At 36.0% G+C, this 23,631-nt stretch overlaps 2 protein-coding genes across 3 annotated transcripts in view; both read right to left on the bottom strand.

The window, feature by feature from the left end:
- Positions 1-298: 298 nt before the first annotated feature.
- Positions 299-12,045, bottom strand: LOC307158806 (monocarboxylate transporter 2). The gene is made up of 5 exons (XM_079871735.1): positions 11,904-12,045; positions 6,254-6,483; positions 5,952-6,095; positions 2,877-3,653; positions 299-522 (listed from the first exon to the last, which is right to left on the bottom strand). Exons 2-5 carry the CDS (start codon positions 6,453-6,455, stop codon positions 335-337), a joined length of 1,311 nt encoding a protein of 436 aa, XP_079727861.1. The 5' UTR covers positions 6,456-6,483; positions 11,904-12,045; the 3' UTR covers positions 299-334.
- A 1,932-nt stretch (positions 12,046-13,977) lies between these two features.
- The window catches only part of jak2b (Janus kinase 2b), a 52,275-nt gene continuing 42,621 nt past the window's right edge, over positions 13,978-23,631 (bottom strand). For both annotated transcript variants that reach the window (XM_079870998.1, XM_079870997.1), the window contains exons 19-24: positions 20,798-20,987; positions 19,561-19,685; positions 17,210-17,382; positions 16,960-17,077; positions 16,648-16,761; positions 13,978-15,836 (exon numbers count right to left, since the gene is read on the bottom strand). In XM_079870998.1, the coding sequence (XP_079727124.1) occupies positions 15,702-15,836; positions 16,648-16,761; positions 16,960-17,077; positions 17,210-17,382; positions 19,561-19,685; positions 20,798-20,987 (855 nt within the window). In that variant the 3' untranslated portion in view covers positions 13,978-15,701. The remainder of the gene's footprint in view (positions 15,837-16,647; positions 16,762-16,959; positions 17,078-17,209; positions 17,383-19,560; positions 19,686-20,797; positions 20,988-23,631) is intronic.

Below are 23,631 nucleotides of genomic sequence, written 5' to 3'. Positions count from 1 at the left end.
AGAGGTTGAGATAATAAAAAGCCTGCAGCCTTTTTGAAAGGTAAAAACATTAACACAATATGGCTTTAAATAGATCAAAGTTCATATAAAAAAAAGGTTACACTTTATTTTAAGGTGTCGTTGTTACAGTGTAATTTTATATTTACTAAGCAACTACATGTACTTACTATCGGGTTAGGGTAGGATTAGGATTTGGTTGAGGGTTAGTTGCATGTAATTATGCCTAATTTACAGTTAATGCTATGGTAAGTACATATAACATATGTAACAAGGACACTGTAAAATAAAGTGTTACCAAAAAAAAAAAGTTAAACACTGGTAACATCAATGGCTTTTAAACATCTGCAATGTCTGCTTTATGCATGGGATGATCTGTAGTCTCAGCACATGTATCTGGTAGTTTGGGTTTTTTCTTCTCCACCAGCCTGTCAACAAGAACCACAAAAACACCAGACAAAACAAGGCAGACGCCAGACAAGTAGAAAGCAGCACTGAAGTCATGAGTCCAGTCCACCAGCCAGCCTGTGACACAGATACACAAAAGAAATATGAGACAGGTATGAGACATAGAGAAAGCTGTTAGCAGTGTCTGTATCCTCCCTACTAAAGCACCACCATGAAAACATACGCAAACCTTTTTCTACAGTGCAAAACACCTCGCAACATTAGAACCTTCATGACATAATAGAGATTAATGGCTGTCAACAAATGCACACCTACTTAGCCCGGCTCGTCATGCTGTATTTATTGACCTTATAATATTCCAAGCTGCGCCATGACCGGTATGAAAGAGAGGCTGTGAGGAATACATGTAACGTATTTTCAATGGCATCCGCTATAAAACGCTGTATAAAACTCCAAGATCACTTATAATTTTCCACTGCTCATGTTGTTTGAAGTTTTTTGTCTACGGAAATGTCGAAGATATTTTTGCAGGGTTTCGAAATCCAAAAACACATTAAATAACAGCACAAACAACTGAAGAGATGCATGTCTGTCCCTTGCAGCCTCGCTTTCATTCAAGCTAAAAAGATGGCACTGCTGTGAATAAGGTCTATAGTGAGGAAACAGGAGAGGTACAATTATTACACTTATTTAACTAATTTAACTTTAAGATTGTTTTTGGTTCAGAAAGATTATGCAGGAAAATCTGCAAACAGACTTATGTTTTGTCAAACAGACTTTATCAAATGTCAAAATGTATCTACTGTACACATAATGAAAAATGAAGATTTGCATAAAAAGCACAGTATGTCTGTCTCTGTTTAAACAGTAAAAATATGAAAACTTGAAAGGGGGGCACTATTTAAATAATATTATTCACATAAATTCCCCCCCCCCCCCAAAAAAAAAAAAAAAAGACCACTTTAGACTTTAGACAAATCTGACATGTGCAGATAATAAATACAGTAGTCAACATCTGAAGTGGATCAAAGCCTTTCATCAAAGTTATACATGAATTTTGAACAATACCTGTTCTTGTCTTAGGACAACTTTGATGAACTTTTTTGATCCACTTCAAATTGTACTGACTACTGTACTTGCTCTGACAATGATTCATTTTCATGATGATTTGTAGCCTACTACATTCATTATCATGAAATTTGTTCACAATCAGATTTGATTCAGATCATTAGATTTACATTTATGCATTTAGCAGGCACTTTTATTCAAGTGACTTGCAAAAGAATTATTTTGTTATGAATTATTTTTAAAAATATGCTGAAGTCACAAACTGACAAAAACACTACAGCAGGTGTTACATTCTTTTTTTTCTTTTTTTTTTTTTTTTAAATTTTTTAAGAAGATATATATATATATATATAATATATATAAAAAAATTTCACCATTATTACTCCAGGTATTATATTATATTATATTATATTATATTATATTATATTATATTATATTATATTATATACAGGTATTATTCTAATACTTATAATAAATTATTAAACTCCATTGTCAGTTTTCACTGTCATATTGATACATCGCAATGCATTATTGAATTTTAACACCTTTAATACATAAAATAAGCAAATAACTTCTAAATAATGAAAGTAAATATATGATGGTTAAATTATTGAAAGGTCAAAGTTCACAAAAAGGAAAAAAAAACTGCCATCATTTACTCGCCTTCATGTGATTCCAAACCTTCTTTCATTCTTCTGTATGACTTTCTATATCTTCTTTTATGTTCCACAGAAGAAATAAAGACAAGAGGGTGAGTAAATGATGACAGATTTTTTGGGAGAACAATCCCTTTTAAAGACTAATACTGTTGAAATGTCTAAACAGACAACATAGTCCATGTGACTACAGAGGTTCAACCTTAATGTTATAAAGCGACAAGAATATTTTGTGTGTTAAAAAAAACCAAAATAGCGACTTTTTTCAATTTCTTCTCTTCCGTGTCTGTGACGATGTTCACGTGAGCACCATGACGCATGCGAGTGATGCTGACGCAGGATCCGGGCCAATACTGAGCCGGCATTCTGACATCGCTCCAATGCGTTTATTCAACAATTTCTTCTCTTCCGTGTCAGTCTCTGAAGCTATTCACGTTGTAAAGTTGTTATTTTGACGGGGTTTGCGCACAAAAAGGATTATCGTCGCTTCATAACATTAAAGTTGAACCACTGTAGTCACATGGACTATTTTAACAATGTCTTTACTACCTTTCCTGTCCTTGAAAGTGGTAATAACGTCGCAGTCTATGGGGGGTTCAGAAAGCTCTCGGATTTCATCAAAAATATCTTCATTTGTGTTCTGAAGATGAACGAAGGTCTTACAGCTTTGGAACGACATGAGGGTGTGTAATAAATGACAGAAGTTTAATTTTTGGGTGAACTAACCCTTTAAAGACAAGCACTGACCTGCAGCAGGTGGACCCACAAATCCTCCAGAGCTCCGGAACAGCATGAAGAGCCCTAGAGAGCTATCAAACCCATCCAGTCCAACAATATCCACGATACTCGTCACATGGATGGCCACCACACAGCCGAACAGGAAGCCATAGAACGAGCAGAACACCAGGATGGTCCAGTAGCTCTGTGCAATGGGCAGCAGTAACAGCACCACTCCCAGTGCAGTGACCACCATAGTCAACAGCTGCAGGTTTCTCACGAGCCGCAGGTTAGCCAGCCAACCGCACGCCAGTCTGCCAAACAGGTCCGCCAATGCCAGCACTGACAGAACGGAGGCGGCCCAGTACTGCCCCATGCCCAAACTGTTGGCATACGGCACCAGAAACAAAGGTGGGATGAAGAAACCCGCCGCAGCCAAGATGGCAAACACAATATATAGCAGCAGCTCAGGCCTCTGAATGAGATCCCACTGGAATGGGCCTTTTTTTGATGTCCGGCTTTCATCTTTTGAGTCCAGCACAAGTTTGCCTTGGATAGAGGTTTGTGCAGCTTGAAGGGGCCTCATCAGAGCACCACACACACACAGATTCAGCTGAAGACCGCCGATGATGAGTAGAGACCCCTGCCAAGAATAGCTGTTGATAAGCCACTGGAAAAATGGGCTGAACCCCATTGCAAAGACACACTCTCCAGAACTAGCAATCGAATAAGCAATGGGGCGCCAGCGTTTGAAGTAATGGCTGACCATGCTGTTGGCTGGTATCCAAGAAAATGAGACTCCAAGTCCTAGACCACATACACACAAAAACACACTCAAATTAAATTATCACTAGACAGATATGGAGGATTGTAAATAAATCAGTAGGCAAAGACAAATATTTAACCATTTGATTTAGTTAAATGTAAAAAAAATACATTGTGTCATGTTAAAATGCAAATTATTATTATTCATGCATATAATGTATGACTTTATTACTACATCTATAACATTTAAACTTATTTATTATTTAAATGGTTTTAAATAAATCTGTTTATTTGACAATTATAGTGTCATTTTTTTTACACAAACAATCAAAAGTTTGGGGTTGGTCCGATTATTTTAATGTTTTTGAAAGGTCTCTTATGCTCACCAAGGCTGCGTTTATTTTAAAAATACAGTTAAAAATAAAATAAAAAACTATATATATATCATGTGACACTGAAGACTGGAGTAATGATGCTGAAAATCATTTATATATATATATATATATATATATATATATATATATATATATATATATATATATATATATATATATATATATATATAAAAATGATTTTTCAGCATCATTACTCCAGTCTTCAGTGTCACATGATCCTTCAGAAATCATTCTAATATACCGATTTGCTGCTCAAAAAACATTTCATACCATTATCAATGTTGAAAACAGTTGTGCTGCTTAATATTTTTGTGGAAACCATGATACATTTTTTTAAAGATTCTGTGATGTAGAAACTTCAAAAGAACAGCATTTATTGAAATAGAGCATTTTGGTAACAATGTAAATGTTTTTACTGTCACTTTTGATCAATGTAATACTTCCTTGCTAAATAAAAGTTTTAATTCTAATAAAAAATCTTACCGACACAAAACTTTTGAATGATAGTATAAATAAACACTTTACAATGACACTATACAAATTGACTGTTTACGTAAATGTTTAAATGTTATAGATGTAATAATAAAATAATACATTATATACATAATAACTTGCATTTAAACATGATTTATCAATTTACATTTAACTCATTTAACAAAAAATAATATTATTTGTCTGATTTAAAAGTTTTTTTTTTATTTAATAATTTGATCATTTTATTTTTTAAATGGCACTTTCATACCGTATTTCTTTCATAGTGTAGAAGACTAAGTAAATACTGTGTACATTAATGTTTGTTTCTAGATTAGTGTTTCTTAACCTCACCTAGTTTGTTTACAGACTTAGTGTTTGAAATAACACACTAGCCTACTACATCAGTCTATCATATACTGTACATCAAATGGAATATATTTAAACATGGTAACAGAGCACAACATTCATCACATAAAACAGTGGTGTACCTGAGTCTGACCATGACCTACTCCCATCATCCTTAGACCATCTTATAAGCCGAAACAGAAGGCATTGCATTGTCAAACAGCAGTGAACTATGGTTTTTTTTTTGGGTAATGTAAGAAAATGTGCATGTTATGCACAGTTTGGATAATGCATGCATCTCAATTTTGCAGAATTAATATAACACTACACTCTTAGAAATAAAGGTTCAATGGAGTTCTATATAGAACCCTAGGGTTTTTGATTAAGTTTTAAAGAACCCTTTATGCCAAACAGATTCCATATACTGAGAGGCCTTAAATGATTGCATAAACCTTCCATGTTTAATGAGTTATTTCAATTTTTTAGTGATAAAGTACGTTTATGAGCAGTTAATTCATAAAATTTAATTAAATTAAAAATGTATTAAAACAAAATCTATAAAATTATCCTATGATGGGAACCCCTAAAAGGTTCTACAGTATATAAAGCACCTGACGGAACCCTGTAAGGTTCTATATAGAACCTTTTCTTCTAAGAGTGTATGATAGCATGTTGCCTTAATGTAATGTTAATGTTGCCTTAATGTTGCCACTGTTACACACTACAAGACTTTGTCCCAGGGCTTTGCTCCGATTTGCTCAGATTTTAACAGAAAATCATGCAGTGTATGATGGGCACAGACTTTTTCAGCTTCAGACTATAAATCCATTCTGTCGGAGGATATCAAACTCGATATCAAAAACGATTTTAGAGCACAAATTAGTTTCACCGGTTTTCATTTCACAAGGTTCATGCTGAGTTTATTGTGTGCGGAACGTACTATCAGACTTTCATGTATGATGATCTGAGATTTTACTCAGCAAGTGCCAGGTGTTCAATCTGTTAAGATTTTTAAAGTTATGTAGTGTATTCCAGCCTTTATACACGTTAAAAAGAGGATTATGTGCTTAAAATTCCAGCATTACATAATTAAAACTAAACTACATAAAGAGTAAACTAAACTTACCTTGCAGTATACCCACAGACAGATACATCCAAGGCAGACTGAGGCCCAAAGAGGCAATAATCATTCCTGAGGCAGCCAGAAGCCCTCCGACCATGATAACGGTGCGCTGGGACAGGTGCATACTGAGAGCACTGGCAAGAGGAGCTAAACAGATGGAAAAAAAGAAAACACCTCTCACTATGCAGGTCTGGTGCTTACTAGGGTGTCATCATGAAATGTCAGTTTAAAAAGTTTTTTAATAGTGGTTCTGAGACAATTCATACAATTTCTGTGGATAACAATAAGGAAAAAAAAATTCTCACCTCCCAAATGAAACACAGCAATGGTGGTTGAGGTCATCCATGAGGTAGTACTAGTAAGGACACTGTAGTGATTTTGGATTTCAAGGAAAAACAAGCCAAAGTTCTTGTGAACAGCAGCAGTGAGGCCCATGATGAAGAAGGCCGAGGTCACCACAACCCAGCCATAGCCTCCATCCGGTGGGGTGGACAAATACCTCTCCATGCTGAATCCGACAATCACTTCCCACCTTCTGTAAAAGAAGGTTAAATCATTTCAACATAGGCATATATTGACATTATACTATTATAGTATTTATTCATATTTTTAACATAGTATTTATTTTTACATGATCCATTTTGAGTTTAATTTTATCATATACTTCTGTCCATTTTTTAGGTTATGTAATATTTCCATTTAGCTTGAATTTTTTTCAGTTCAAGTCATTTTTATACTTCGACTTATTTCATTTAGCTGCCAAGGCAACTTTTAAAATGATCTTTTAATTCAATTTTTTTTTTAGTTTAAGTTTTTCATTAATCAAAATTTCATCAAAAATATACTTTATTTCACTTCTATTTACCAGCTTAGTCTTCTTTTTTTTGGCCTAACAACAACAACAACAACACTGCGCGCGTCCATAAGATTTTTGAACGTTTTGATATTTTTGTGGACATTTCTTCATTAACGTTTCTTCAAACGTGCCAACATTGTCACACGGAGGGATAAACACTAACTCTTGACAAATTAGCTAAAAAGAGGCGTATGCATTTACTATTAAAGTGTTTTGCTAGCGAGCAGATCCGACAAACCCGATTATCCCTCCACGTGCCATAAGGTTGCTGACCCCTGGTATATACAATTGAAAAAATTCAACAAATTATTTGAAAGAAATTATTTTAGAATGTTGTGACGAATGCATCTCTGTCAGCACTTCTGCAGCCTGTTCCACACAGTGTGTCATTTAGCATGTTGTGACCAAAAAAATAATAATATTGCATTAAACTTTTCATACGTCACTTTTCCCATAATCCATTGGATGGTCAGGGCACCACAGCAGATGCACACTTAGACAGCTTGTTCCATTCTGGTGGTTCTTGGCCAGGACTTGCGTCTTAGCGAAGTCAGGCCCATTCCATTACTTATTGTCTGCCTTCCTTCTTGTACCTTCAATTTCCTTCTTTTGACTGTTACCAGTAGTTGTTCATTTGGCCCAGTACGCAGTAATTGCACACTTCCACGCTGGTCACATGGTCTTTGTAGCTGATGCCCAAAATCTTTTGATTTTTCGTATGTACTGTAGGAATAATCATATAAATTCCAGCTGCTACACTTCCTCAAAAGACAGTCATTTTAAAAAATGGCTATCAACTCAGCACCAAGAAGCACAAGCAGTAACCAAGACAGACCTAACAGGAACAATCGTTCACAGTGGAAATCTGTAGCAAGTGCCAGAAATCATAAGATCATGTGCGTCAACAAATTACCCACAATGCCTGCTCCACTGCCCAGCCCTGCTGCGATCACTGACTAAGCCAGTCCTTTATTGCCATTGACTCAGCACCACTAGCAGCAGGCAAACATACTCATGTTACAGTACAGTTCATGACAGCCTTGTCCTTGACTTGTTCCATCACCCATATTAGGCTTCAGCTTGATGTATTAAAGAAGCTATCAAACTGTCAGCAACCTCCAGTACAGAACAGCTTGATGTCCTGCAATCCAAGTAAAAAGCTGCTTACCACCTACTATGCCATTCATGTGACCATTGTCACCTTTCAAAAACTCGTGCTTCCCCGCTGATAGAATCCTGTCCTAATCCACTCAATTACTGTATGAATCTGTGTTAATGCAGACTGCTCCTATATTACGTAATGTCTACAGGTTTGGGTGTAAGTGTAAATACAGGCACTCCTGAGGTTTACGGGCAAAATCTCCATGTTTCATCATGCTTCTGCACTACTGTTGTGTACATCCAGCCTGACAGGAACCTGTCTGCATCAGCATAGTTGCTGTATGTTCAAATCACAGTGTCACTGTGTCAAATGTGAACTCATGAAATTGGTAGAGCTGCTTTTAGCGATTCCAGATTTCATAGGAAAATTATGCAACAGTGGCAAAATGATGAAATTTACAGTGAATTAATTTTATGAAAAGTTATCATTTTAACACTTACAACAATAATTAAATCATGCAATAAACTGTTCTGCAGTAATTCACAATCTAGAGAATAACTGTTAATATATTAATATTAATATTAATCCATATTAATATAACAGGACACAAAGTGAGTTATTTTATCTTTTTGCGCTGTAGTGGACACATTAAAACCCACACTGACCTACATTCAGACCAGTGTTCTTTTTATTATCTACTAACCCAGCAAACACAATGTTCCCCTAACTTTAGTATTTGGTTCCTGTTTGGTAATTTTTTGGGGGGAACCAAATAACGTTTTTTTTTTTTTTTTTAGGTTTTATTTTTTGCAACCATAAAATAACATTTAATTGCACGGATTATAATAATATTATAATAATTTGTTACATTTAGTGCTTTTCTCTGCATTCAAAGAGCTTTATATGGAAGGGGAAATCTCCTCAACCACCACCAATGTGCAGCATCCACCTGGATGACGTGACGGCAGCCATATTGCGCCAGAACACCCACCACACACCAACTTACTGGTGGAGAGAAGACCATCAGTCTATATGGGAATGATTAGGAGGACAATAGGAAAATTTGGCCAGAATGTCGGAGATACACCCCTACTCTTTTTCGAAGGATATCCTGGTATTTTGTATGCCCACATAAGAGTCAGGACACCGATTTAACGCCTCATCCGAAGGACGGTGGTTTTTGACAGTATAGTGTCCCCATCACTATACTGGGGTGTTAAGACCCACACAGAACAGAGGGTGAGTACCCCCAGCTGAGCTCACTAACACCTCTTCCAGCAGTAACAGTTTTACCAATTTTACAGGAGGTCTCCCATCCAGGTACTGACCAGGCTCAAACCTGCTCAGCTTCAGTGGGTAACCAGTCTTTGACTTCAGGCTGATAGCTGCTATAACCTAAAAATAACTCATGCAGAACGTTCCCTAATGGTTATTGTTTTATAAACCATAAAATAATGTTCCTAGAACATTGCAGTAAGGTTGTTTTTAAATAACCTAAAAATAACTTATACAGAAGTTCCCTAATGGTTATTTTTAGGTTATTATTTTATAACAATGTAAACTAACCTTCCAATTAAAACATTGCTGATGTTTTTGTGTAATGACCTATACAAAGCAGGAGAGCACTGAAATTAGTTTAGTACAGATTTAATCAAATGAAGCAGAAATTAGATCAATCAAAACAGTTATAATGTTATAATGATCAGATACGATATTCTATGACCTTTCTTAAAGCTACACTGTGTAACTTTTTTAGTTGATTCTTAGCAAAAAACACTTAGTTCTTTCAAAAATATATGTGCTCATTAATGTATATTTACTTCTTTCAAGTAATAAAGTATTCTCTTAAGTTTATAATCTGCCATTGAAAGTACATACGGGTGAGGGGTTCGAATGCCGGTCGCCATGTTGCCCCTCCATCTTGAAACTACATTCGCCAAAGAGGGACATACCTGTAAATTCAAGCTTCGCCTTTTGCGTTTTTCACTCAGTGACACCGTGACGAATGCAAGGGGGAGATTACTCGCGAGCTCGCGAGTGCCGGCAGATTTGAAAGATAGTGTGGTGTGTGTGTGTGTGTGTGTGCGTGTGTACTCACACTTGAAAGAGAGAATTAAAACGTCAACGCGACAGACAAATCAGCAAGACCATAGTCAATATTGGAGTAACTTTTCCCAGATGGAAAGAGCTCATGAGGAGAAAAGATTTAAAAACGGACGCCGAGGTTGCCTGCTTTCTTCTCGACAGGTAATTCAGCCTGTTGTAATTCATTTGTGTAAATTCGAAGTTTTATAGTTGCTTGTCTAACCATAGCATGGTTGTGCATAACGCCAGAACAACCTCTAGTATAACTTCATCCTCGTGTCAATGGTGAAAAAGTATTGTTTACCTTGTAACATAAATCTGTGCTGCATAAAAAATCATTTTTTTTACAGTCTATGGCTGCGACGGATCACAGGTGATGAATAGTTTTAAAGGCGCAATTTTTTAAGCTATATAAAAAAAAGGACAAGGTAAATTTTAGTTATTTTTAATTGCTTTTACTCTGTACACATTGTAACGTTAGCCTAATCTGATTATGCTGGGATAGCCGATTCCAAGGGTGACGTTTACCTCCTGACATCTGTCCTGTAGTTTTATTCATTTTAGAGGTATTGTTTATTATTGTCATGGACGAAGTCGATAACTGGAAGCCATGTTAATCTTGGAATAATACGGCCACCGTAGGAGTTAAAACGCCCTCGGAATTGAGAGGAACAGAAACAAATATTCACTGGGTAGTCATATACAATTTCACCGCTAGATGGGGGTAAAAATCACACAGTGTAGCTTTAATACTGCATATAAAATAACATTATTTATTCAACAGCCTTTAATTGAAATGTTCACTTAATCTTTAATATTTGGCCACTTTTTTTTTACGATAAAAGCATTATAAGTTCAATGCGGAGCGAGGATTCAAACTTTTATTTTGAAATCGCGATGAAAAAGATCGCACTTAAGTGTGTGTTAGTCCTGTGTTAGTGTAGGTTTGTAAATGATAGCACTATGCTATGCTATATTATGATTTTTTTATTTTTTTATATATCGTGCAGCCTTAGAAAACGATCTAATAATGTGGTTCATGGATTCTTTCTCTCTCTCTCTCTCTTTTTTTTTTTTTTTTTCCAGTTCATGGATTCTTGTGGAATCAATACATCCTCCATACCTATGCGGGTGTGCTTGGATGATTACTACAGCGGGGTAACTTAATGATATCAGAGTAAGCGGTTAGGGGAACGTTCTAGTAATGTTAGAATAACGTTAGGGGAACTTTAAATGACGTTAGAATAGTAAAGAACGTTCTGACTGGGACACAAAAATGTTAGCTGGGAATACAGTTTTTATTAATAATTTAAATTAGTTTTTTTATTTTTATATTTTCCATTTTAATTAAAGTTTTAGTAAATTTGTTGTGTATTTTTGTCCTTTGTATTGTTTTTTTTTTGGTCTATATTCATTTGGATTTTAGTTTTAGTTATTTTAGCACATCATGTTTAACTAAACGAAAATGAGAAATGTTTTATTGGCAATTAGCTGATATATATATATATATATTCAGTTAGCGTTAATTTCATTCAAATAACGAAAATGCTTTTATGGTTTTAGTTAACTAACCAATTCAGACAAGATTGAATGAAGGTAACTGAAAAATTAAACGAGTATTCTTCATGGATATAAAGTCGCGTACACCACCAGTGTAGCCTACAGAAATTGACATACAAAAATAAACCCAAATATTCATTGGAGTAATAGTGAACAAGCCACGGTCACCTACATATTGTTTATAGCCTACTGTATTGTATCTTATTCCGAAGTGTCTATGTAACTATTTAGATCGTTGCTTCTTTTCTTTGCACGATAATTCTCCATAAAGGATTAATGATGTACGTCCTTGTACGTCAGCGTTTTGAAGTAAAATCTGCTCTACATATGGTTGGTAGGGAATTATACTTACAACAATGGTGCGACCGCAGTCTCCTGTACTTTGTCAGGTCCTCTTCATGTTGTTCATCGCAGTCTGTAACACAATAGTAGTAGCAGTGTGTGATGCTGCCACTGATGTGAGCAGATCTCTATTTATAAACTCGCACGACGCTGGCCACGCCCCTGCGCAACACGCTTCCATATGGCAAGCCGCCTTAACATTTATTCCATTAAAGTCGGCATGAAATGGAAGTTGCGATACAATTTTCTTCCTTATTTGTGCCGTATATCCGAGTGAACTGGCTTCTCGAACAAGAAAAAATGTAGGGCGGGATTTGATTTTGTCAGTCTGGAATTTATTGGTTTGTTGTTGTTTGCTATTGTTGCAATCATTGTTGATCTCATGTGAGTGAATGGTTGTCCTGCCCTCACGCCAGTAAATGCTTGATCAGAGAAGAGATGTCCTTGCAAGTGGGAGGCAGGGGCGCCCTAAGAAAACCTAAGGATCATCTGGGCTACAGCATTACGGTAGGCCCCCTACCCCAGACAAAACATTTTTTTTAGCTTCCTGACAATTATTTATGTAGAACATTTGTCTCGTCGAGAAGAAAACACTGTACTTACTCAAACATCAGTTCTCTATTTACCCTTGCATTGCATGAACGACCCTACAGCGATGATATATTTGTATTTGTAGCATTTATTTATTTTTTTGGGAATTTGATTATTTTCCACGGCACACATAGTTGGAAAACACTACATTATTACTTTTCTGACCAAAATGTGAGTTTACAGCTCCATGACATAAATAACATAAATTATGTACATTTTTTTATTATTCAGTAGCAGTAGATCAAAATAATCACATGGCATAATTGTGGGCTATTTGGTGAAGAAAAGGTTTGCGTTTTCAAGCCACCAAAACGCAGTTGTCGTGTAAATGCACGGTCAAAATATATTAAAAGTCTTACGTTTTTAGTTGGAATTGTCGTGTAAATGGCCCCTGAAAGTATTCTCTAATTTTGACCAGAGTTCTTTTTCAATTTTATCATTTAAATGTGCTTCAGAATATATTTAACTTGTGAAATATGCTAAAAACTGCTCAAATTAAACAACCTAGCATTGGATTAATGCTGCGTTCACGCCAGTCTCGAGATGACAACACGTGACGTTATATTCGGACCAGTTCACATACTCGGAGTCATGCATTTGTATGACACCATTATCAATACCTAAATGAATCTGTAGTGGTCAGTCGGTACAGCTGTCACGTGGTCCAACAAGTAGGAGCTCTCAGAAAACTCCTATCTTACAAGCTGTAATTACAAGCTCTATGGGGACATGAATGCTATTTACAAGTTTAAATCACATTGTCAGGTTGTCAAAATATTATTGGGGAGGCATGTCTCAAGACGCTTGAAGAAACGTGGCTGAAGATGCTGGAAGAAACCTACCTGCAAATCTACAGTACTGTGAAGGTTTTGGGCACTTGTGTAAAAATGCTGTAAAGTGAGGATGCTTTCAAAAAAAATATCATAAATAGATTTAATTGATCGGTTAACAAATCAAATCAATATTTGGTGTGACCACCCTTTGTGCTTAAAACAGCTTTTGTCCAGGTAAAGTAGCACATAGTTTTTCAGGTAACTTTGCAGGTCGGTTTCTTTAAGCGTCTTGGAAACGTTGCCCCAGTTCTTCTGGTTTTAGTCTCAGTTTTTTCTGTTTCTTCATGTAATCCCAGACAGACTCAATGATGATGAGATCAGATCATATCGGCTGTTGTCAGAGTCCTTGTGCACACAATTATCTCTCTAATATATTAATGGCAAGAGGAATGTTGGGAAATGTAAAATGATATTTCCTACTGACACAGCAAAAGATATAAATAATGCTTACAACATACATAAGACTTTTGCACAGTAGTCTATATATAAATATATATATATACACATACACATACATACAATGGACATTGGATTAAATATATAAATGTCCATGAATGTAAGATATGGTAGGGTTTGTGCAAAATGTTTTCTGGGACCTTTTAAGGATCAAATCCAGTGGTCAATGTTTTTTTTTTTTGTCTAGGTATGTTTTTTTTTGTTCACTGCCATTACTTTGCCCGACTGATGGCCATAAATGTGGCAGATGAGTAAAGTCACATGACTGAAACATATATAGTTTAAGGAATAAAAGGCATGCCATACTTCCGTCCATTCTCTCATGCACTTTCATCGAAATACTTATTTCACTAATGCATATGCAACATAAATGTTGCTTCAATTATAAAAGAATGTTATTCCACAGCCATTTCTCTGAAACATGAGCTGTCAACGTGTTGCAATCAATTCTGTAACAATCTCTATCTGTATAACACAAATATATAATACGAGTTAACAGAGGTCTTGTAAATGTGAAAGAACAGATCAATTACAGTACATCAAGAGTACATGAAGTCTTCTGCACTGTCCTGAATTACTGAGAAGACACTGTTAGCATATCAACGGTTGCTTCAATAAAGCAAAACTCTGTATTGTGAATGCCATGGTTACCATAAAAATGTGAACTAAATAGTGAGAGTCTAATCCAAGCTGGTTTCAGGACCAAAATCAGGGCATCAGAGAAATTGACATCATAATCCAAATCAAATTGTGATTTTATAAGCAAAGTGAATCATGATGAAAATGCATCCTAATATCTGTACTTAAGTTATTCAAAATAAGACACAATGTGAACGCCAGAATTACAGCGATACGACTAAAAAGTCGCTCTCACTTTGGATTGTGGGAAACGACTGAACTGTTTACATTTCAGTAAACAATGAAAGGACAAAGCAAAGCAGAATGTTTGGCTTACAGGCCAATGCTGCTTATGTTAACAAGCTTCATTTGTCACAAAATAGTTCTGAGTAGTGTACTCAGATCAGTTTCATTTCGGAAACTTTCAAATTGCTCCAATAACACAAGGGTCAGTCGGTGTGGTGAAAACTGGTACCAGCCAGCGGTAAGAGGATAATGTCAAGTCTATGTTTGATACCCCGCACTGTTGCCATTCCAAAGCTCCAGGGGCATGACGGATCAGAATACACAACCCGCATGTTCTTTCTTCAAGTAAATATCAAACTGTTTGAGGACAAAAAACAAAAATGTATTTCTACAGTCTATCCATAGAATTCCTTGAATAATTGTAAATAGCAGTTTGACCGACTGTGGCGCTGAAGAGCAATACGTTAGCGCGTACTCCACATGCCCATTGCTTTACAAAGAGGTTAATGGGGAATATGCCACTGGGGAATGGCTCATTAGCGGCTACTTTGGGCTGTAGCGATGACTGAAACACATTAGCATTTTTTATTCAAAGAAAAACAGAAAGACTTACAATAGCAAGATCTTTTATATCTTTTAAATCAGATACCAACTGCATTACAACAAACAACCAATAAACAATTATATATATTTTTTTAAATCTTAATTTACTTCTGCTTCCAAACAATTCATTTCATTTTTATAAAATTATAAAATCATCTTTATATATGTACATACAAACACATGGATGTAAAAATGCACAGCTTTTGCATTTCTTAATAAAACGATTCATTCATTTATACCATCACTGATAGAGGGGCGCATGCCAGCACTGCTAGCAAAAGAGAAACCCATTCTTGATATAAATGACGTTAATTGTTCAGACAGAAGATGAGGTGATCAAGTTCTGGGGTTAGATCTGCCGTAATGGCACAAAGAAGGATTTTAAGACAGCGGACAGGGCCAGAGGACAGACTCAAAGCTGGATATCTGGGTGGCAGCGGTGAGCGAGTGAAGCTTCTCTCTTAAAACTCAGGCACTTGGGTATATCGGTCTGAATCGCTACCGTCCCGGATCAGGTCCACACGGAGAGCGAGCTCCTTGAAGGTTGGCCGAAGACTGAGATCGTTGTCCCAGCATTCCTGCATGATCTCGCACATCTAAAAGAATTCAAAAAGTCAGTGTTTAACAAGAGCTGATTTACAAAGACCTGTTTTAGACCTGAATTATTCATCATTTACACAATTATACACTACCATTCAAAAGCTTGGGGTCAGTGAGATTCTTTTTATGTTTTAAAATAAGTCCCTTATGCTCTGCATTTATTTGATCAAAAATACAATAAAACAGTAATATTGTGAAATATTATTACAATTTAAATGACTGTGTTCTATTGTAATATATTGTAAAATGTAATTTATTCCTGTGAGATCAAAGCTGAATTTTCAGCATCATTACTGCAGTTTTCAGTGTCACATGATCCTTCAGAATTCATTATAATAGAACCTTTTCAGACTGTGATGTTTCCACAGTTTTTAATATTGAAGTTTTTTAAAAATGTAATAGTTTCCTTTATTTCAAATTCTGATTTTAGTAATATAATGAATGAGGTAGAAAGAAATAAGATAACTTGATTATCAACCTATTTTCACTCGCATTTTATTACTACTAAATCATTAGTCATCTAATCACTTACTATTTTTCCTAAATTACCCCCTCTTGTATGCGTGATTATTTCCAACTCTTCTTAATGTATAGCTATCCTAATTGACCTGTGCCTTTTTTTATTTTCTTTCTTTCTTTCTTTCTTTTTTATTATTCTGTAAAAGAGATCTAACTTTTTAATGTATGATATTGTTGTATTATACTGGCATAAGTTGTTGCATCTCAATAAACAAAGTATAAGAAAAAAAAAGAAAAAGAAAAAAGTAATACAGTTGACATTGTGTTGAATGTGTTCTGATCTGGTACCTCTGAGGGACAGCCCATAGGTTGGGGTAAACGGTTTCCTCTTTTCAAGAGTTCAATGAGATGATAGACTATCGTTTGTCCCTGCTTGTCACCTCCCATCATACTCAGGAAAACCTGAACACAACAAAATAGAGCTTCTTATTTAACAGTTACTCTATGCGGTGTCGTTGACAAGTTCTTTGGACATGTCCTGTGTGATTTACATAGCCAAAGCAATTCAAAACAAGCAACTGTTAAATGTTGCCCTTATTGTGAACGCGGCATGTCCAGAGAACAAAACGAGAAATGTCAAAGAACGGCTGTGATACTTACTGTAGGTGGGCTACAGAGCTTGTCGCTGTACGTAAAGAGTTCATACAGAACCACTCCAAAACTCCAGATGTCTGACGCTACTGAGAACTTACTCTCAGTAAGAGACTCGGGCGCATACCTGTCACAACAAACAAATATTTTTTAGACATGTTGTTCTAAACACCTATGACTCACTTTCCTCTGCTTTCAGCTTTTGTGTTCCAACGGAACATGAAAGTCATACAGGTTTGAATGAAAAACAAAGACATACCAGAATATTGGACTCTCTCCAGGTTCCTTAACCTTGTAGTACTCTTTGTCCTGAGGTAAAACCTTGGTCAAGCCAAAGTCACCAATCTTCACCCTGAACTCACTCTCCACTAGGATGTTTCGTGTGGCCAGGTCTCTGTGAATGTACCGCTTTGTCGCAAGGTATTCCATTCCCTGTAGAGACATAGCAGACGTGACAATTTCAGGAGATTCAACATTGTTGTGGAATAAGATGATGTAAAAAAGGGAAAAAGAGTGAAGAGACTTTTTGTTTGAAAAGAAGAGAAAGAAAGAGGCTTACAGAACAAAATTAGTAGAGACACATGATAATATTACTACAAGACTAGGGTTGAGTATCGTTTAAATTTTAACAATTCCAATTCCGATTCTTATCAATTCCTAATTTCGATTTTGATAAGGTAAAAAAAATAACGTAGATATCATTCACATTTATTTGAAGTCTTATTGCATTTTATTGTAGCTGAATACCATGAACAAAAACCAACAGGCTAAAGAACACTAACACAAGGAACTTTTGCCTATGGTTTAAAGATACCATAGCAAAAACAACTAGCATAACTAATATACATTTCAAGAATACACGAAAAAAGATAAGTCACGGACAATTGTGCAACAGGTATGATTTAGTTTAAGGCACTTCTCATTCATTTCTATTTTTTAATCAGGTTTGGAGCTAAACTCTGTCCTTCGAGATCCACTTTCCTGCAGATTTGAGAACCCCTGTTTTAGAGCTTGGCGTAACTACAAAAGTGTATATTCACTAAAATCTTAAGATTCTATATGCATTTTTCTAATCACACAAGTCTATAAATCGCACTTTTTCGTATATGGGTTTTTTAAGACAAAGGGAATCCTGGTTCTTCAAAGATTTAGCCAATGAAAGTTCTTAAAAAGAGCTTGTGTAAATCTTGTTCGATCCTCAAACTGTCAGTAAACCTGATGACTCGGGCCTGATAACCTCTATCTTGACTGAATGAACTGAAGTTCCGCAGCAGCCGCACAGCAGCTGAACGAAGTTTTGCAAGGGTAAACAAAGATCTTGTTGTTTGAATAAGTACTAAACACTGTCTATAAAGGCTCATATTTTATTTATTTGATGTCTGACTGACATGTGGGACCTGACCTGAGAGAGAGGTCAAGCATTTGCTAGTCATAGCCAATACACAGCCTACACTTAAATAGCCTGTGCATAGGCATTTCATCTTTTATAAAATGAGATTTTGGCAAAATGTATTTTACAACAGGAAAAACTGAGCGCCCATATAGGTACAACAAACTAGTTTGTAACCTGTTGATGAAAATGTAATGTGATGCCGCTGGCGCAGTTTTAATGACGGACAAAATGCACATTTGCACTCATTCGCTGGTCAAAAACCCTGTAACTGCATTTAAGTTACACTTTTGTAAAAGTTAACAATATATTGATAAGTAATACAACAACATAGCCTATAATTTGTTTTTACCATCGGAAAATCATAAGCACAGGTGCGCCCCTGCGCTGTTTCGTACTGGAACTTCACCTAGGTAACATTTCTAAGAAATTTTTTCTTGGATTTATGATTGCTGATACACTTAATTTATGAACATTTAATCATGTTATGGTAATAATATTAAACTATGGTTAATTCAAGGCTGTTAATATGCACGTATACGCCATCTAGCTAATTTTTGAATCTATAGTAGGCCTATTCTATACTCTCCGCTCGTCTTCACATGTATAAATGTAGTAAAACATGTTTTTTTTTTAGGGGTTTAGCCCTTATAGCCCTGAAACCCTGTATATCTATATTATTATTATGGTTGTTATTAATAGTGAATAAATCTAAAGCTTTTGAGAATATTATTTTGTGTTATTGAATTTTTCATGAAGATGTGACCATTTCTTCCTTTTATGTAGGCTTACTAAATAATCTAAATATAAAAAAAATTTAAAAAAGGGAGGGGGTGCCCTTTTCAGTTTCAACACATACCCCTCAAATGTGACCCTGGACCACAAAACCAAGTCACATGGAGCAATTTTATGAAATTGAGATTTATACATCACATGAAAGCTGAATAAATAAGCTGTCAATTGATGTATGGTTTGTTAGGATATGACAATATTTGGTCGAGATACAACTATAGGAAATTTACAAAATATCTTCATGGAACATGATCTTTACTTGATATCCTAATGATTTTTGGCATAAAAGAAAAATCAATAATTTTGACCCATACAATGTATTGTTGGCTATTGCCACAAATATACCCGTGCGACATGTGACTGGTTTTGTGATCCAGGGTCACAAATGGTCTGTGCATGGCCCTGATAAGAAGAAAGGTATTTATTACCTTGCATATTTGAGATGCATAATGCACAAGTTTTTTGTGGTCAATCCTGTCTCTGTTCTTGTTGAGATAGTCTCGTAGACTTCCGTAAGGCAGGTACTCCATAATCAGTCGAAGGTTTCTCCTTCCTAAGAGAACAAGACATTAGAGTTTGCAATAAGACAGAAGCATAGTTCTTCAATGTGGTAAAAATTAGTCAAAAAACAATGGAGAGCGCTCAATAACTAGATAACTAGAATAACTAGAACACACGGTTTTAAAAATCATGCACTCGTTTGGGGGTTCTCTTCTGGTTCAGATTCGAATCTCTTTGAGACAAGAGCTGGGTTTGGTGCATTTATGGAAGTAAAACATTAATTTGCAATGCAAGCGTAAATGAAAAGTAAATGAGAGCCTATACATTGTTGATTGGAAGGAGGCAGATCTAAATGCAAACTTGTAGAAAGAAGTAATTTCACCAGAACATATTTTGATTAAAAGAATGGCAAGGTTTAAAAATAAAGCATATACTATATACTAAGCACATATTTTATGCTATATATAAAGCATATAATAAATTGTTAAAAATAAAATCAATAAAATGTATTAAAATAAATGGGGCGAATTTCAACATGCATTAAAAAAACTGATTGGGCGAATTTTCATTTCATGCTTTTATATGTTTGAACAGGACAGCCAATTTTCATGGGAAAACATGCAATTAGACTGTGATCCTTTATTAATGCTATTATTGTGCTGGTCAGTCAAGAGACTGATGGTCTCACAACACCTTAATTTTATCTTAGAGTATTATTAATATTAATCAAAATATGGCCTTATAATGCTCAGTTACTGCCACTCAAAGAAATGTCAACTTGATCAATGCTGAAAAAATTAACAGAAATTTTAATTTTCTGGTTCACTGGTGATCTCTGGTGGTAAATGGCCTAAATACCACTTGCTTAATTTCTATGCATTGCTTGTCTGGAATCAAACTTTGATTTGAAGTAGTTGAACCAAGTGTAACAGCACATGCCAATGCATCTGCCAGCACTACAATCTTATTCATCTTATTGACATTATCAAGCAATGTCAATTTAGACAATCGTAAAAAAATCTGATCTTTTACTGACTCAATCAACACGTAAGGGAATGGAAAACATTGGCAGTCACTCAAATTCTGAGTAAATGTTTGGGTCTGAACTAAAGATGATGCATCTAAAGCAACAAAAGGTTTCACAACACTTCATTCATCCAGTACCTGCACCGTAGCACACGCCTTTATATTTCACAATGTTCTCATGCTGGAGGGATTTGAGGATCTCGATTTCCCGTTCAAAGTCACGGATGTGTTCAGTGGTGCTGTGTTGTAATTTTTTCACTGCCACCACCTCACCGGTGTTGTCCTGCAGGGGATCATACCTGCACATTTCCACACTGCCAAAATTTCCCTGGAAACAGGAGATAATTACTGTGGTTAGCACACATTATTATTATTATTTTATTTTTTTACTATTTTCCAAATACTGTGGCAATTGAAATAGTCATAAAAAATAAAAAAATCTGTAGAACTACACTTGATGCTCCCCTTTAAGCATTAAAGAAATATGAAGCAAATCGACAATTCATACATAAACAACCATTCAAACGTATAGGGTTGGTAAGATACTGTATGTTTACTGTTTTTGAAATAATGCTGTACATATTTGATAACAAATGTAACAGTGATGTTGTTAAATATTATTACAATTTAAAATAACTGTTTTATTTTAATATATTTTAAAAAGTAATTTATTCCTGTGATGGCAAAACAAAAGCAGCCATTACTTCAGTCTTCAGCAGCGCCCTCGACTAAAGATTTTTCTAGTTGACTAGTAGTCATTCAATTAAGCGAGTAGTCGACTAATCGCACGTGTATATTAATGATTCATATAAATCATAATAATGAGCCTTTAATTCTCAAGCGCACGCATAAAGCTTGCCAAAGCGTTTTATCATTGGATTAGGTTATTAATTTCCCCCTCTTTCTTTTTTATATTTGTTCTGTTTGTTATTTTTTCACTTGTTATTCCTTAATAAATGTATTACTTTTTCTGGTTTGATTATCCACCGGAGTGATTCGTTGCTGGGATTCCATTACCACAACCCAACTTTATTTATTACGCCTTTTTAAAGTTTCGTATATTCCCCTAGAGGCGGGGCGTAATAATTGGGGGCTCGTCCGACCAATTCTATTTTTGATTTGGAAATTCGCCCGATCCAAACTGAGAAGTTTGCGGCTTTGCTGGTGAGTACCACATATATTTTATGTTTTGATTGGCAGTTTTTTTCCATGCGTGTTGGGGAAGTAGTAGGTTGATAAATGGAATTTAGTATTGAGGCGTTTAAAAACAGGCTCCTTCATGTGAAGTTTTGGAGTCCTGTCGGAAAGTTTATACTTAAGCAAATTTATACTTAATCACTGACTTCTATGATATTTTTATAAAAACTGCTAGAAAGAAGGAACTGTGAGACGTAATTCAAGCTGCATTAAGCAGGGTATTTTGCAGCCTAGTTCTAACGTTGAGGTAAGTGATGAAGATAGCACTGATGTTGCGAGTTCAGATCCCATGTTGCGCTCACTTAAGCCCCTTTCACACAGAGATTCCGGAAAATACACAGATAAAGTGACCCGGGATTTGACCCGGGTTCGTTTGATTTTGGTTCATTCACACTGCCAGTGATTTTCCGGAATCAGAGAGTGCGTTCACACACAACCCGTAAAAATCCCGTAAAGACACGTGACATCGATGTGACTTTTAATGTCTGAGCAGCGTCTTAAGTTTGCTTATGAGCTGCGATTTCTCTCTCGAGAAACCACGCTTGTGCATTTTTTTCTCTGATTCGATCATAAACTTACGCATTACATACCGTTTCACAGCTGGCGAACGATCCCGGCTTCAGCGTCATCATTACGACACGGCATTATTACGGCTTTTGTTCACACAGCGCGCGTTCCGGGACTGAACACGGCAATGTTACTAGGTCCCCAACCCGGCATCGATCCCGGCATCAATCCCGGGTCATGTTTGCGTTCACACAGAAGGCACTCTGGCAATTTACCAGCAATTTCCCGGGTTCAAAGCACTGTGTGAAAGGGGCTTTAGTGGTGTAAACTCAGAGGATTTAGCTATTCAGTTAAAGCTATTAGATCTCGAAATAAAACGTCAGGAGCACACTACTCAACTGTTACGTTTTAGGCAGTGTGAACTAGAAACGCAGGCTGATGATCATCGTTCCAGTTCAGTTAAAGGAGAACTCCGGTCAATTTTAACATTGAGCTCATTTTTTTGTACATTTGGAGTGCTGTCAATACAGAGAACAACGACAAAAATCGGTGTTGCCTACACCGAGTTATTCTATTTTTAAAATTTGCACCCTGTTGACTTCAATGGGGCAAGTACTAAACCTGCTTTTAGCCTCTTAACATCCTTGATGTGTCATTACAAGTGCACAGAAAATGTGAGTGATTCCTTCTGAGTGAACACGAGTGAGTCTGACTGCAGTAGATGTGAAAGATATGTATAAAAATGATGTTATTTAAGCCTTTGTTTACATCCTGTTTTTCGGTTGAAGTCCAAAGTAGTCGATTGCCGAGTTTACGCGCGTGATCATAGGTATTAAACCTATGCGTGTGAACTCTGCAATCGACTACTTTGGACTTCAACCGAAAAACAGGATGTAAACAAAGGTATTTGCGCTGGCTTAAATAACATAATTTTTATACATTTCTTTCACATCTACTGCAGTCAGACTCACTCGTGTTCACTCAGAAGGAATCACTCACATTTTCTGTGCACTTGTAATGACACATCAAGGATGTTAAGAGGCTAAAAGCAGGTTTAGTACTTGCCCCATTGAAGTCAACAGGGTGCAAATTTTAAAAATAGAATAACTCGGTGTAGGCAACACCGATTTTTGTCGTTGTTCTCTGTATTGACAGCACTCCAAATGTACAAAAAAATGAGCTCAATGTTAAAATTGACCGGAGTTCTCCTTTAAGGCTCAATTTGATGTACCCTCTACTAGTGTTGACTATCATTCACCCTCTGTGCC

The sequence above is a fragment of the Squalius cephalus genome, assembly GCF_949319135.1.
Source record: "Squalius cephalus genome assembly, chromosome: 5".
NCBI lineage: Eukaryota > Metazoa > Chordata > Actinopteri > Cypriniformes > Leuciscidae > Squalius > Squalius cephalus.
The sequence above is the reverse complement of the archived record's forward strand: the minus strand, read 5'-3'. Positions and strand labels throughout refer to the sequence as shown.